Source organism: Lagenorhynchus albirostris, chromosome X, assembly GCF_949774975.1.
Source record: "Lagenorhynchus albirostris chromosome X, mLagAlb1.1, whole genome shotgun sequence".
Classification (NCBI taxonomy): domain Eukaryota; kingdom Metazoa; phylum Chordata; class Mammalia; order Artiodactyla; family Delphinidae; genus Lagenorhynchus; species Lagenorhynchus albirostris.
In genome coordinates, this window is record NC_083116.1 from 18,433,050 (window position 1) to 18,449,704 (window position 16,655).

The 16,655-nt window shown below is 36.6% G+C and overlaps 1 protein-coding gene across 6 annotated transcripts in view; it reads right to left on the minus strand.

The window, feature by feature from the left end:
- Nucleotides 1-3,105: 3,105 nt before the first annotated feature.
- STK26 (serine/threonine kinase 26) overlaps nucleotides 3,106-16,655 on the minus strand; it is a 63,964-nt gene continuing 50,414 nt past the window's right edge. For 2 of the 6 annotated variants that reach the window (XM_060137071.1, XM_060137076.1), the window contains 9 exons: nucleotides 13,755-13,811; nucleotides 9,186-9,294; nucleotides 8,943-9,100; nucleotides 7,835-8,020; nucleotides 6,578-6,726; nucleotides 5,445-5,538; nucleotides 4,958-5,020; nucleotides 4,739-4,875; nucleotides 3,106-3,686 (listed from right to left, as the gene is read on the minus strand). In XM_060137071.1, coding sequence (XP_059993054.1) covers nucleotides 3,662-3,686; nucleotides 4,739-4,875; nucleotides 4,958-5,020; nucleotides 5,445-5,538; nucleotides 6,578-6,726; nucleotides 7,835-8,020; nucleotides 8,943-9,100; nucleotides 9,186-9,294; nucleotides 13,755-13,811 — 978 coding nt within the window. In that variant the 3' untranslated portion in view covers nucleotides 3,106-3,661. Of the gene's footprint in view, nucleotides 3,687-4,738; nucleotides 4,893-4,957; nucleotides 5,021-5,444; nucleotides 5,539-6,577; nucleotides 6,727-7,834; nucleotides 8,021-8,942; nucleotides 9,101-9,185; nucleotides 9,295-13,754; nucleotides 13,812-16,655 lie in introns of all 6 variants that reach the window. The other 4 variants (XM_060137074.1, XM_060137072.1, XM_060137073.1 and 1 more) reach the window with 4 other exon arrangements.

Consider the following 16,655-nt stretch of genomic DNA (forward strand, 5'->3'; position numbering starts at 1 on the left):
CCCGTTGCAGAGCACAGGCTCAGCGGCCACGGCTCACGGGCCCAGCTGCTCCACGGCATATGGGATCTTCCCGGACCGGGGCACGAACCCGCATCCCCTGCAATGGCAGGCGGACTCTCAACCATTGCACCACCAGGGAAGCCCCAAAGACTTCAATTTTTATAACATATGTTAGGGGGAGCATGGCTCTCCTATATTTCAGGAACAAGAAGGAACACAGATCCTCTCAACAGAACACAAGTTTATAATTAATCTAGGACTTGGCAGAATTCTAAACCTCAGGAATTGAGGAGTTGATCAATTTCTAAAGCCAGACATCTGCCTGATGGGGATAATATGATGTTTGACTTACTCTCTATTCTTAACTAGCTGTAATATGTAGTGAAAGATAAAAGTTAACATGTTTATGTAATCTCTCCTGTAAGCATTTTTTTGCCATACCTTGTTGTGTGCATGTAGGCAAGGAAATGAGATGAATAGCATTTTAATAAAGAGTGATGGAAACCCATTTATTTGAAAATTAAGTTGTAAGTATGAACTTCATTTTGTTTCAGTCAGTTTCAGAAGTAATTGGCTCTAGCCTATAATTAAGGGAAGGGACATTTAGAGAACAAGGAAAAGGAGGGAAGCAGGTAAAAATGTATAGTCAGGGATGGAGAAGTGGTAGAATTGGGGTAGCTGAAAAAAAAAGGATAGTACTCCAGGCTGAGTTAATGAACTAAAATTCTATTCTTTTTTTTTTTTTTTCAAAATTCTACTCTTGGCCGATTCAAAATTTTTCTATTATTTCCCTTGGAAGGTATAGCATTCTATTTGAGAACTTTATTTTCTTTATTGATTTTAATGGTAAGTAAAACATATTTATAAGATAATGTTAGGTAGTGACTTCAAAGAAATGATGCAATTATGTAAGCAAGCTATTTTTATATATGACTGAATGGAGAAAAGATGGATAGAATAGTTTTCTTACTCTCCTAGTCCTTACACCACAAAAATCCCTTTGAATATACCTCACTCTACCTCTTTCCAACATGCTAGCACTTTCCTTCCTGCTCCTGGAATCGAATCCGGTAACTCACAAGTCTAGAATAGCTATTTAATAATAAGAATATATTGAAACCCAATCACCTATATATTAATCCTATAGATACTCAAAGCTATATTAAGTTCATCTTTGACCTTTTCTCTAGGAAAAACTCAAATTCTTTTAGGATTATATGCTATTTCTCATCTCAGTTTCTAGAAATCTTTGTGAAATTTGTTTCCCCCAGAGAAATACAGCGTTCAAATCTGTATAAAATTTCCTAATAAAACTATAACTAGGGTGACCATAAAGTTTATTGTGTAACCTAGGAAGGACATTTTTGAGTGAAAGAGGACTCTATTAATAATTTTGTCAGGACGGGAGGCAGAAATCAGGACATATTCACTGGAGCTATAATCAATGTTTAATAAAATGTGAAGAATACCTTCTAGTTTCCAATGGAAACACTGGTGTAAAAGTTCCAACAATAAATGAAAGGGGACAGGAGAAATGATTTGAAACAATTAAAATACCACACCATACCCCCACCTCAAGAAAACTAACACTGGGGACCAGGAAATTTAAATATTTATTTTTAACCCCCCGCAAAACACTGAAGTTTGCTTACCCAGAAACAGTTTACAGGACTAATAACTATAATGAATAAGCAATACAATTTTCTATCTATGGTGCAGCTGTGCTGTACAGTTTCAAATAATCAATTTAAAAATTTGTTGCTTTTATTTTTACAAAAATATTCATTTGATACATGATATGAGCTGCAAAATTACCACCAGACCTCTACAAATTATAAACTGTAATTGAGTTTCAGTTACATAGCAGGTGAAAAATTTAACTGAACTATTACTTCAAAATACAATGTGTTAAAAGTAATTATTACAGTATAGGCACCAATGACAAAATTTTCTTGGCATATGACACAAAAACAACTTATTCAAGTGTCTGTATTATTACAAAAAAGGAAGAGGTAATGGCCACTTTGACTAAAAACTGTATTCTTCACTTGAAGAAAATCTTTCTTCTAATATTTGGCAATTATTCAGGTTTATTAAAATGACTTTTGTGCAAAAACCAAATTGTTCAGACCGAAACGATAAAACATTAACTATCAAAACTAATTAATATCAATGATTCTACAACTACTGAAATATAGCCCCACTTCAGAACTTAGGCAGGCATAATATATATACTGGGCTTAAAAGAAAAAGGTATTACCCATGTAACAGTACCATAAATATAACTGAAAATTAACTGTACAGTCTAACTTACCTTTGTACAGACAGAAATCATCCTGTACTATGGTTATTTTCATATGAACTAGAAAATGCTTATTTAAATACCCTTTCAAAAATGAACAAATGATGTTTATGTATTGGATAGTTATGAGGAAAAAAAATGTATAAATAGTTTATAGGACATTTTATGACCATGACAAAAATATGCTGGTGTAAATTATATTCATACCTGTTGATCAGGTATTTATAATCACATGATAATCAGCTTCTTTTAAGCTCCCCAAATCCAAGCATATAATATGCGATTTGAGTTGATTTTAAAAATGAATTAAAAACTAATTCTTCTGGTATTACCAAAAATCCATCCTTGGCTAATTAGTACTGCTTTAACTTTCCAACCACGTTAAATAAGGGTCAATTGTGTCTTCTATAAGAGAAAGTAAATACTGCACACCAAGAGGTACCTCTGTTGCTACATGTTGCCTCTAAATGTTTCAAACACAGGGCTCTCAGATGTAATCATCATTGAGCTGCCTGGAATATCATACCCACTTGGGAGAAGAGTCAATAGTTTTCCAGGTTTCATTTCTAAGAGCTTATTAAAAACTTCTGCTTTGGGCTTCCCTGGTGGCGCAGTGGTTGAGAATCTGCCTGCTAATGCAGGGGACAAGGGTTCGAGCCCTGGTCTGGGAAGATCCCACATGCTGTGGAGCAACTAGGCCCGTGAGCCACAACTACTGAGCCTGCGCGTCTGGAGCCTGTGCTCCGCAACAAGAGAGGCCACGATAGTGAGAGGCCCGCACACCGCGATGAAGAGTGGCCCCCGCTTGCCAAAACTAGAGAAAGCCCTCACACAGAAACGAAGATCCAGCACAGCCAAAAATAAATTAAAAAAAAATCTTCTGCTTTAAGAACGTGTGACTTGTTTCCGCCTCCCCACCAGTAGTCATTTTTAGAATATGCTTGTGTTTTAAAAAAAAGCTTTTTGAGGCTTGATGATTACAAAAGTTGAATATTTAGGATGACTTTGAAAGACCTGTATGTTTCATAACTGTACAGTTAACTAAAGATCAAAACATGAAAGGTATTCATCCTAGTAACTTAAGTAATAATGATACCTAAAAGCAAAACTGCATCTCAACATTTACTAGAATACAGGTGAAACTATAGTATTAAAAGTTATCCCTTACAAAATAATCTCTTTAAAATATAAAATGATAAACACCATCACAAAATAGTTGAATAGCTTCTTCCAAATCTTCAATGTCGCAAAGATCCAAAAGGCACGTGGAGCTCATGAGTTAAGCATTGTTAAGCTTGAAGTAGCTTTGGTGGGTTTCTCTGGGTCCATATGAAATAGAAGCCACTAACAAGGAGTTTCTTAGGGGGATTCATCTGCTGAACACCTATAAAATTAAGAAAAACTTAAATTGATATATAACTATGCATGTGTCTATTTTACATCTGTATGAACTCTGCAATGAAAGAATTGATTCAGCAAACAAAAATTGTATTGCGTCTCATCATGTAAACGTTAAAATGTAAAGCAGTTCAAAAATCCCTTCTGGATCTGATTTTACAACTTCCAATTGATTTGTTTGCAAATTGGAAAAGAGGGGAGGTTTCCACTAAAAACTAAGGGATTTTAAGAGGGGCTTTAGCTGATGAGTATAAATAGGCTTTATCAGCCAGAAAGATCTAGGAGATTATGTGTTTTACAGGCTGTATGGTTTGTTCCAACTTGATCCCAGCGGCATCACAAATACAAAGGAATATAAAGATGCACTGAGACGCAATATAATGGGATTAAGGCTAAGATTAGTAGTGCTTTTTATAACTTGCTTGAGCTAAGGAGTTGTGTTTGTATATGCATACAAAAGTCTTGTTTTTAAAGGGAATTTAAAAATTAAATGTAAGAACTTTATTGAATGTGAACAAAGTTAAAGCAACAGTTCAAGAGGCAGTATAGAAACTGAAATCAAACATAAGAACCTTTTAGAGTCTTCATTTGAGTTTCTCTACCTAAAATCCTTAACTTTTCTTATGGGGGTTAAACTTAATGAACTTTAGCACTGAAACAATGTGAACAGCAGTGTAGTAAGAGTAGTGGCAAGAATGAAAGCATTCCTCAATGGTATTTACAAGGGTCCAAATAAGAATATGTCCCCTGACCTTTTGTCTGTACTCCTACTAACAGGGAGAGGAAAAAAAAAAAAAAGCCAGGCCATTTCGTTCAGTGGAAAACTACCTTGTAATGCCCGAAGATAATAATTCCAAAAGCTAATGTTTAAGATGGGCAACAAACAAACAGTTTTCAAGCATATGACTATTAAGAATTGACTTTGTTAGGAATAAACAGAATGACTCAATCAAGTAGGTAATTATATTATCACATCATAAATGAACATGCAACAGAAAATGTCAAAATAGTTTTTTTAAAATGACATTTCAAGCTTACTTTTGAAATTTTTCAATTAATTTCTTCACCATTTTATCTGTGATGCCAGGGCAGGCAGCTTCAGCCACAGCAATACTTTTCTCCAGTTCTTCGATTGCCTGATTCCTGCTAGCATTATTCTCATCCTGCTGTTTAAGCTGAGAAAGATCAATAGCTATAACATTTAAAATTATTATACTTCTTAAAATAGATATCCAAAGCTAATGAATCTGTACTTACTTCAGCAAATGCAGGTGTGATTATCATAGACAAACAGCTCAGGGTTTGTACAAGATCTTGCTCCTTTGAACAAATATTATAGATTATACACATGACATTAAAATAATCATTCATGTGCATTCATTGGAATCCTCCTCCCAAAAGACCCAATACAGGGCAAGTTTCCATGCTTTCTTCCCATCACTAATTCCCATCCGTCATCCAGAAGTTCTCTAACTTAGAGGATTACAACTGATATACATGATTCCACTGGGTTTAGATATCTCTAGGTAAAATGCATTTTAAAACATACCAATGGCCACTTAAATGACTTCTATGACCTTTTCTTAATTAGCTCAAAACGAATGGCAAATGAAACCTACTATGGACACAGTGAGGTAGATGAGCGTTTAGGGGTATTAAATTCTAACAATTTTTGGCCATCATACTCTCACTATATAGTTCGAAAAAGTCTACCAAGAGGAAGTGATCATCTCCATATACATACTGCCCCATTCTGTAGTTTCTTTGGATCAGGCTTCTTTCGCACGGTGGTAAAGCTCCATTCAGGATGAGTATTATTTTCCCTGCTGGTGGATTCCCTAAAGAGATTGCCAAAGATACTTCTATAAGTTCCTAAATGATACAGCTTGGTGAAAATACCTAATCAATGCAGCCAGACTCCGAACGGAGAACTGTCCCGATGTATAAAAAATCATTTGATCTCAGTTTCGAATCGACGCTGCTTTTTACTGAAGAGTAGCAATGGTTCTCAACTCTAAGTGTGTACCAGAATCCCACGTGAAGGTCTCTTACTATATATAAAGCCCTGCCCCAACCCCTTCCCACTGACTAGATCAGGATCTCCTGTAGTGTGGTTTGTGATTTTTTTTAATTTTTATTTTATATTGGAGTATAGTTGATTTACATTTTTGAAAGGCTCCATGGGTGACTCTCATTGGGCAGCTAAGGCCAACAACCATTAGAACAGAGTAAAAACAACTATCCTGGTATTTTTCAGACCTTTTAAAAGTTGGGCGATTTCTCATAAATGCAAGTAGTATATCTAAAGAAATTTGGTGTTGCCTTTGTGTCAATTCAGCTAGCGAAGGAGTAAATTAAATTATGGACTTAGAGGTTAAAATGTTAGTATAAATGCTGCAGTTAAAAAACAATGCAACTTTTTAGGGTGTACAAATGAGATATAAATGAATATTTCAATGTCCCGGTCTGATCACGGTTTGGTACATGGCCAAGAGCTGGGAAACGTTAGTTCTCCAGAGGGATTTTGCAGGTTGCCATCAAAGTAAGAGAAGACATTGCTCCTCATCACTTTGGGCAAACTAGTAAAACACCTTAAATCGAATCTTGTTCCAAAATTTTGTAATATACTCAAGTATCCACTAGGGGTTAGACCGAGACCATTTAAAACTAAAGCAATTCACTTCTAAGAAAAAAAACGTGTTTCCAAATTCATTGTACTTCACAGACGGTGATTTTAAAAGATTTTCACAGTTTCTAAAGTCAGACTTTAGAATAAGGTTTATATTTTATGCTAGAGAAAGCATATTGGATCACAGTTAAAATATATGCAATATTAAAATGGGCTATCTACATAAAAATTAAATAATTGGTACATACGAATCAGAGCCCTCAGAATCAGATTCGTCATCACTGTGTCCTTCCGCCTTCCATCTCTTAAATCGATCTATCAGTTCAGTCAGATAAGAAGTCTTCTTTGAATTTTTTACAATGAATTTATGTTTCAGAAGTTCTTTAGCTGTAGGACGCTAAGGAACAAAAAAGAAAGGATGCATGAATATTTCTAGGCTCTTTTGATTGCAAGGAGTGATAAGAAATCACTTCAGCTATTAAGCCGAAAGGTGTAAAAGTATGTCTGCAGATATGAGGATAACGAAAATGCCACAGGACAATAGCTAATTCTATTTTTGAAGTGGCTCAAGGCAACCAAATTAAATTCACTACTTTGGTACCAATTTGCTAAAGCCCAATGGGCAAAAGGTGGCCTACCTACTAGCAACAGGCAGCAGGGCTTTCTTAAAAGCAGAGAAACACATGGCAGGACTTTGATAATTAAGTAAAAATTTTAAAACGTTTCAAAATAGTGCTTTAAAATACTTTTATTATATTTACTGTAAATTGGAAAAAAGAGTGAAAACTAGCAAGGCTGTAACTTTGTTAATTATCTGCACATACCATATGACCCCCTTCTTCATCACACATTAATTCATATCGCATCTAAATACAAACACCAGGTGCTGCGGGGGATACTTTTCCCCCTAGTATTTTATTACTATGAGAATATCCATTAGCAACTTAAAAATTGTCACATCAAATTCAGTTCTTGTATATTTCTAGTTTCTCGAAGTCATCGGGCAGCTTTATTTTAAAAACAGTAGAACAACTGTAATCAACTTTGCCAAGTAAATGAATGGAGCTCATTAGACTTCAGGAAACGTATACAACTTCATGTTGGAATTTCTGAACATTAAATTAAAAATAGTGAAACGCAAACAACTTTTCATGAAAAATGAAAACACAGTTGAATAAAAATCATTGTGAATAGTTATACATATACTTTCATAATGACACCCTAGAAAATGAACTTTATTTCCCACTGAAATAGGAAATGATCAACAGAATAAAGAAGAAGCTAGGGACCATAGAAAAAAGAGAAAAAGATGCAGGGGACGGAGAGAAGGAACTACGGATCTTGTCAACAACTAAACAAAATTAGCAACATAGAGGGAAGAATCACGTTCCTGGGTGGATCTTAGACAGTTTTCACAGGCACTGTATTCCTCACTGTTGAACAAACCACACTGGCTCTATGTAGATCTGATCATAGAAAATAGTAGTCATAGCATATATACTCACAAATGACGGATCTTTGTTCAGGCAAGCGTCAATAAACTCCTTAAAGGATTTAGTAAAGTCTCCGACAAGAGTTGGAGGATTGTTTTTTGGAATAAGAAACAGAACTCTCATAGGATGCATATCGGAGTTAGGTGGCTCTCCCTTGGCTAGTTCAATAGCAGTAATTCCCAGTGACCAAATGTCAGCCTAAGGTAAGGAGGAAAGAACAATTACCTTGAAATTCCATTCCAACATAATGCCACAAAATAACCTGTGGAGTCTAACGGTCATACAATATGAAAATGTCTCAAGAAATGTGATGTTAATAAATTTTTATTAATATAATTCATTTATTTAAAAAATGATCAAATATTCTACTTTGTGCCAGGTACTGTATTCTAGGCACTGAGGACTCAGGTGGTGACCAAACCAGACAAAATCCCTGCTCTCAAGGGGCTTATGTTCTAGTAGAAGAGACAGATAAATAAATAGATAATAGGATGTCAGATGGTGCTAAGTTCTGTGAAGAAAATAGTAAATCAGGATAAGGGAATAATGAATAAGGTAAAAGGGCTGCAAATTTACACAGGATGGCCAGGGAAGACTGTTCTGTGTAGGTAATGTTTAAGCAGAGACCTAATTGGGAGAAAGGCTATTCCAGATAGAGGGAGAGGCAAGTGCAAAGGTCCTGAGGCTAGAGGGGACTTGCTGTGTTTATGGACCAGCAATGAGGCCACTGTGGCTGAAGCAGATAGAAAATAGAGGGCCAATACAAATTAATTAAAAAAAAAGTGGAAGTGAAGAGAGATCAAAAAAAAAAAAAAGAAAATAGAGGAGAGTGATAAGAGATGAGCCAGAGGTAGACAAGGGCCAGACTGTAGAGAGACACATATGTGATAGTAAGAACTTTGGATTGTATTCCAAGTAGGATGAAAGGCCACTGAAGGGAAGAAGGTCCAAATATTACCAGCAACAAGGGAACGTATGATTTACCAGCAACAACTGACGTGACTCTAGCTTTAGGAATACTTTAAAAGGAAGGAGTATTAAGGCAGTTTATTAAATAGGATAGTATGCTATATAAAACTTAATATTAAAAACAAAATAGTTTGTACAGGTAACACTTTACTTTTGAGTCATAAGCTGACTGCTGGATAACTTCAGGAGCCATCCAAAATGGTGTTCCCACAAAGGTATTTCTTTTAATTTGTGTATCTGTCAGTTGGCCAGCAACTCCAAAGTCAGCAAGTTTCACATCTCCTTGTTCTGAGAGCAAGACATTGGCAGCTAGGAGGGAAAAAGAAATGAAAAAACCCTCAGCTTCCTCAGAATGCATCTGTTTTTCTCAGGTTCACATTAGACTTCTGTATACCTTTTATGTCTCGGTGAATTTTCTTTTCTGAATGCAGGTAGTCCAGACCTTTCAAAATTTCCTTTAGCATGGTAGCGATCTGGAACTCATCAAATGGACCAGCTCTCAGCTTAGGGGGAAAAACACATACATACATATACATGTAAAAGTTTGGAACAATGAAGTTCGAACTTGACATTCTCTTTGAAATAAGAGAATCGCTTAGATATATGAAGCAGTTCTGTTTATTAAACCAATATTTAAACAAATGAGAAAATTTTAAAAGGTGAGGAAAGTTAAGTCAAAGGGCAGAAAGGGTTTTTTAATGATTAAGTTTAATCTTGAAAGATAGTACAACCTATATACTAGCTCCAAATCCTAAGGTTCTTAAATATTTACATCAAAGATCTAAGAAACATGCTTAAATAATGACAGAACTAGCTTTCTTTTTCTCAGATAGGAAAAAAGAGATCAGCTACTTAAATTTTGGCATTTGCTGTTTAAAACTTATTAAATATTTACACCGAACTGATTTTTAGATCAGACGGTCCATAAGATTTTTGCAGCAACCAAATTTGATCATATAGGTCAGCTGTAGCACAGTTCTTAGCATTTGTGTATTTCAAAAACATTGTAAAGCATAGAGCCTTTTTTGAGACTCAGATTTAAATTTTAGCTAGGAATATAATAATTAAACTATTCAGACTTTCATTGTAAAAAAATATCAAATCATGGAGGGATACGTTTTTTCAAATAAATGTAACACATTTCCCTGTACTAAAGCCAGTAGTTTTAACTGCAATACAAGGAAAGCAATGATTAGGTTTCAGGAGAATTTGTAATGGAATATCTGAAAATCTCTCCTTAAAATAAATGGTTATTTTAAAATTCTGGTACCTCATAAAGCACAAACAGTGGACTGTACAATATTATTACAGGAAAGGGTGGGAATCTAAAGTCAGAGCTGAGGTAGAGTTCTGTTTGCTGGAAGGAGGGAAGAGGTGGTGAAAATCAAATATTGCCCACTATGCCTCACACTGGGAGGGATTCACAGCTCTTTGGCACCTTCTGTATTTCATCTTTCATGAATGCCATATTTATTCTGAATAAAGGGCACTTTCATGTTGAAATTTAACAGCTTAAAATAGAAACCACACTTCAGTCTCACCATTTAATATTAACTATGCTCTGGATATATAGTATACTCCAGGGATGTTCATAGTTCAATAGGTGCCTTTCCTAAGTAACATTATCTGTTTACTTTCAAATATATCAACTTCCACCCCAAAAGTTTCTTTTTAAACAGCAGTGATTAAAGTCATCTAAAAGGTGAAAATGGCATATTATTTTATTGATTGCTGGCAATGAAATTCTGAGGTACTACCAAATAAGTTAAAGATAAATGTCATACTACTTAAGATTAGTACTCAGTATCACTGATTATAAAATGTTGACAGGGCCAGAGGAGGTATACCCTCAGTCACTTAGGAAATTGGGCAAGGTCCATATAAAAGATACTAGCTATCATTCTGAAGGATTTCTAAAAGTGCCCTGGATAATACAGAATTTTTAAAATATATTTAAGTAAAAACAAACAGAAAAGTGGTCCGTCGCTTATCTGGTATACTTAGGTCCAGTTTAAAATTCAGTAAAAGTAAAATCTCACTTAACTGGGTACCGGAGGGGGATGGTAGGGGCGCCTGGGTGGCAGGGAAATGGGAATGGGGTGGTGGTAGAGCTGCGTTTTTCTTGTTCACTATCAGACAGAAAACTGTCCCAAACCTTGTGGTTAAAATGTTTCCTTAGCCATGATGATAATGATCAGAAAAGGAGAAATAAGGGAGTTGGAAAGAGAAGGAAGGTAAAGTAGATGGAACACAGATTGCTTTTTTAAAAATTTCCAATGCAACCTTGGGAGAGATGACGCAAGATCTTGGTCGACTGTCCCTGGAGCGCACAACTGAGCTTCTCTCCAAAGACTGAAGACCATATCACGTCTCTAATAGCTAACACTTCTGCCCCCAGGGCAGTGTACTGGCCTTGTGTGATTTGCCTCTGTTGTCAACTGAGGATATTCAAGAGAGGGACATTTTCCCTTTCAGAGACTATCTACTTGTGGGCTTGGGGGTGTTCCCCATACTCTTTTGACTTCCAGCCAGTCCCTAATGCACCATGTTTTGTTATGCTTTCTCTTACAGTTAGCATATTGTTTCCAACTTTTTCCCTTGGTGCTCATGTTTTATTCTCTTAACCTTATTATATGTGTTTTTGTTGTAAGTCACTGCAATTCTATTTGGAAAGAAGTAAGGTATAATCAATTCAATAAAATAACGTACAGTATGCTCAAAGTCTGTTCACATACAACTAATTATTTTTGTTAGAATGGGAGGGAATCTTGAGGTATACACTATATAATGTTGACATCAATACTGGTCATAATCATGTTCCATTAGTCAGGCACCAGTTTAAGGGATGAACACTCTACCCAGCATCCCTCCTGATTTCTCTTGTCCCTGGTAGCAGTGCCCTTCTCTAAGCCTGATCCTTTCTTAGATTCCCCCAAATGATAGCATTCATTCGTACAGGACTATATATGAAGAAGAAGTAGCACATTTTCTCATCACTTGCTCTGCCTACAAAGTCCAGTCAAATGAGGTTTATAATTAAATCACAATATCATTAAGCGTTAGGGCTAGAAAAACAGATTTAGAGAGATTACTCATCTAATTTCCTCATTGAATATTTGAGGCACAGGTTAAATGGCTTGCCCAGTATTAGCCAGCTAGTCAATGGCAGAACCAGGACTAGGATCTAGGTCTCTTGATTTTAAGAACATTTTAAGTTCATTGAATTTATGCTAATAGGTATTTGTTGTATTTAGGTGGAGATCAGAATGGCAGAATAAGATTATGATCTCACAATCATTTCATTCAGAGATTTCATAAAACTGACCAAACTACTACTGGGGATACAGATTGTATTAGTTAGGGCTGGGCCAGTGTCCAGTGCTTCACATTGCTATCAGAAATCCGATGAAAGCAGTGCACTAGCTTTGCCAATGCCTACAAAACAGGGAAGTGACATGGTGAGCACTTTTGGGGGCAGTTAACTGTGATAAATTTGGAAAGGGTTCTTAATATTTAAGAAGTGGAAGGAGGCTCGTGGAGCAATTGTGAGGCTTCTTGTGGAGCTAATGAAAAAATTATTGTGTAATCAAACCACGTGACAAGAGAAATAGAGCTGAGATCATTTAACGGCAAGAGGAGAATGAGACCTGACTCCATAGGCATGAAGGATTATTATCCAAAGAAACACCAGTTATGTTCTCTCACTAGAGAGGAGAGAGAAAGAAAAAAATGAACTCTAGCTTTAGGATATAAGAATTACATTAGACACAAGGAAGGATGACCTAACTCAGCAACTGATTAAACTGCAATGAATTCCTAGAAGATGAGGCTCTACATCAAGTTTAATTACCATTTCTTTAGAATGGTTTAAGTATGGTTCTGTTTAAAGGGAAGAAAATCGCTTATGGTCATTTCTGTTCACAGGATTATCTGAAACTTTGGAGTCATTGGCAGTCAGGATGAAAGCCTTTAAAAAATATTTGATTACTTTCAGTCAGAAAAACTCATCTCCACTTTAAAATATAAGAATTAAAATTACTTTTAGAAACAGCAGACTCTATAATTTCAAAGGCAGAAGCATATTATATAAAAGTCATATTATATTAAACATGGAAGAGGAGCTTAGTGCAAATTCTTTGTTTTATAGGACATCCAAGTCCAAGGAATTTATGTGTCTGGTTCACAGTCACAGATTTAGTTATAAATAGAGCCAGCGCTAGAACCTCAAACTCCCACAGGCCAGCCCAGTGGTAATTCTACTACACAAACTTGTCTCTAGTCATTCATATTGCATTTTAAATACAATGTCATATTAATAAAGATTTAAAAGGCGGGGAACAACACTGACAGAATCACACCACTTGGGGAAAACAACCAGTGTTTCTCAAAAACATTTCATGCACGAACATATCTTCATTGGTTAGAACTTCTCCCGCATACTGCAGGGTTGTAGCAGCCTGGTCCCTGCCCACTAAAATGGCTGTGGCACTTCCAAGTCATTGTGACAAAGATGCCATCACATTTCCAAATGACCTATAGAGGGGCAGAGAGAACTCTGCAGAGAGCTGGGTCTGTAGGCCTTCTTGGTCAGAACCCAAGAGCCAATTTTAGAGAGAGTTATCTGAATGATATCTTTTTTAAAAATCTAAGAACACTGAGTCTTCTCAGGGATAAGCATGTAAAGTAAAACTCTAAACTGACGGCAACTGTCACACGCTCATTCCTAATTTGGGGGGAATTTAATTTTATTAAGCTGTTTGCATTTCTTATATACTTTAAGAATGCCAGCAACGTGCAGAAGCCTGCAATATAGCTGAATCTATATAAGAGTAGTAGTCCTGAAGACAGAGTGAACATATTAACTAAACACCTGCTTAGCTTGTCCAAAAACCATTGCTTACTCCAATTAAAAGAAAAAAGTGCAAGTATGGATATATGTGTGTAATTATTTAAAAATACTTACAAGATCCAGTGCTGAACCGCCACCCAGGTATTCCATTATTATCCATAATTTTGAACCCTGCAAAAGCCATGAAATAGTTTAATAATTATAAACCTGAGCCAAGTAACATACTAGCATAAATGTTAAATCTGACATACTAATGTACTGGTTCTAAAATACAGGTTTAAAATTAGTTGTTTGGAACTCAGAATATATTTTTCCATAGACTATTACAGATGAAAGTCAAGTTCTGAGTCTTGGCCCTCCCTGAAACCGATTTACCATATGATATAGCTAAATAAATAACACATTATTGTTCCTTATTGTTTAACTGTTAGCAACTTTTATAAAACCCAGAAAAAACCATCGCTTTAAATTATTTTGAATAATGATACTGAAAGGAAAAGATAGTTACACTAAAGAATGAGGAGGAAAAAAAAAAAGAATGAGGAGGTAAATAGAGACTTGTAGAAATTTTGAATGGGGCTTCTGGGTACTTCCCATGTGATTTTAGAGTTTGAGGACACTGGGTATTGTGCCTTATTTTAGTTTTTGTTTTAATGTACTTTACAACTTTTACCAACCAGGATTAACGGGGATTTTTCGTACACATATGGAACCTAGAAAGAACATTGACCCCCCTCTCCCCAGAGGTAAATGGATAAGAGAAAGGGAGTGTGTAGCTTAAAAAGCATTATGATTAATTCACGTAGAATTAACTTCACTGTAAGTTGTACAAGAGGAAATGGAGTTCATAGGGGGAACACGTGTGTTTGAATTACAAAACAGGTGTACACACACACACACACACACACACACACCATTCAACTACATCAGATAAAATTTGGAATAAATCATTAAATCATTTTTCTTTCAGCTATACTTTGAAGTACGGAAGACATCTCTCTCTCCATACCATTTCATGAGTGGTATTCTCTCAATTACTGTAGGACCACAGAATTGACTGAAAGCGGAATGGTTGGTTTTGCTAAACTGGCCAATAGCCAAGTTGTGAATGGATTGTGTTCCAAAAGTCCATTTTTAAGTAAGATGTTTGGAATTTGGAAAGCAAGCATTTTCCCATAAAAATAATGCCTAGGTTCCTGGAGCAGTGTCCTCCAAAAAGACAATTTAACACAAAGGTATCCATAGTATAGCAGAAAGGATACCAGAGACACTACCATTTATACCATAACAATGTTTCTAGGGGAAAATATATTCAGTGTCGTGCTTCGATTTGGGATGCCAGGAACACATCTCTCACCTTTACAGTCCCAGCTGTGGAATGAAGATTCTCAAGCTGTTGCCAGTAGTCCTCAAACTCCAAAATCCCTGGGAAGTACTCAGGAGTTCCATTCAAAATTTCCAAGTGTCTCCATGAGACTGGGGCTTTATTATGGCAGAGAATGGACTCCAATAACATGATGATGAGTGTTTAGGGGACACTGTAGTCGGGGGGAATGGGTTGTGGTGTAGGGTAAGGGTCCGGGGAGGGAAGGCTCAGTTAAATTAAGATGCTGACATTATGTAGAATGTATAAGAGAAAGAAAGGAACAATGTCCCCCGCCCATCTTGACATCAACTCTCTCCTGTCACAGCAGGCCAGCTTGAACTGAGAAGAGAAAGAGTGGTGTACACAGTAGGCAGGAGAGGAAATAAATCCCCATAACAGTGGGAGAGGAGAAGAGTTCCAGGAGTGGTTCATGTAACTTGTTTCCATGTATAGAAATTAGGACTCAGAACATGAGAACTGTGAACCTGATGAGTCTTCCTATTTTTTTCTACAGAAGAAAAAAGTGTTTCTCACAATGCCGTACAGCCTGAGAAGTTTATCTTTTGCCACGTTTTTTTTCCTAAGTACTACATTCTACCTCATGAATTCAGAATGCTTCCCATTCACCTGACATTCAAAGAAAAATAAAAAGATCTTATAAAACATGTTTATCTGTTTTGCAGTTCTGCATGAATGAAAGCGCCTGTTTTCCAAGTTAAAAACAATGTGTGTCTTTTTTTTGGTACCGATTCAAAACAGAAACCTACCAAAATGTATTCATAGAAAGCTTAAAAAGTCAGTAAACTTATGACTAAGCAAATTCCCGATCTGAAAAGAAGGCTTCCTCTTTGCAAGCGAGCTATTCAGTGGAACTAGGACTCTTCTGAAACAGGCAGGGAACCAGAGCTGCCTCATAGCTTTTCTGGCTGCTTCCTTCTGATTGTCACTTCTGCAGACAAACCTCACTGGAGGATGGTCATAGGTCCAAACATTCAGAAGACTGCGAGGCAGGCAGGGGAATTGAAGCGAGGCCTGAGTGGGCACAGGCAGGAATGGCGAGCCAGTGGGGCTCCTCCCTACTCAAGGAAGCTTAACCCACACAGGCTCTTACTTGTTCCTTGTCCACAGCAGGTCTTAATGAAAACACCAATCACAAACCAAACCCAAGCAAAAAACCTAGACGCTGTGTTTGTATTCTTTTGGGGGACTACAATTTCTATCTTTGATTTCTGGTAAAAGATGTCTGTGTTGGAGAATGCAAATATGTATGTTTGGTTTGTTCTTAAATAATTTAAAAGACTAAGTTGATATCTACATACTGGTTTACAAATCCAAAAGAGTCAAATGACTCTAAACCTCTAAACCATAACCATATATCTGGCACATTTAAGTATAGGAAGTCCCTGAAGGAAAAATGTCACTTCTCCAATTATAAAATGATCCAAATGTTTTAACAATGGGTTGGAGGAGTTAAGTTTAAAGTCCTGCAGCAGGGACTTCCCTGGTGGTGCAGGGGTTAATAATCCGCCTGCCAATGCAGGGGACACGGGTTTGAGCCCTGGTCTGGGAAGATCCCACATGCCTCGGGGCAACTAAGCCCACGCGCCACAACTACTGAAGCCTATGCGCCTAGAGCCCGTGCTCCGCAA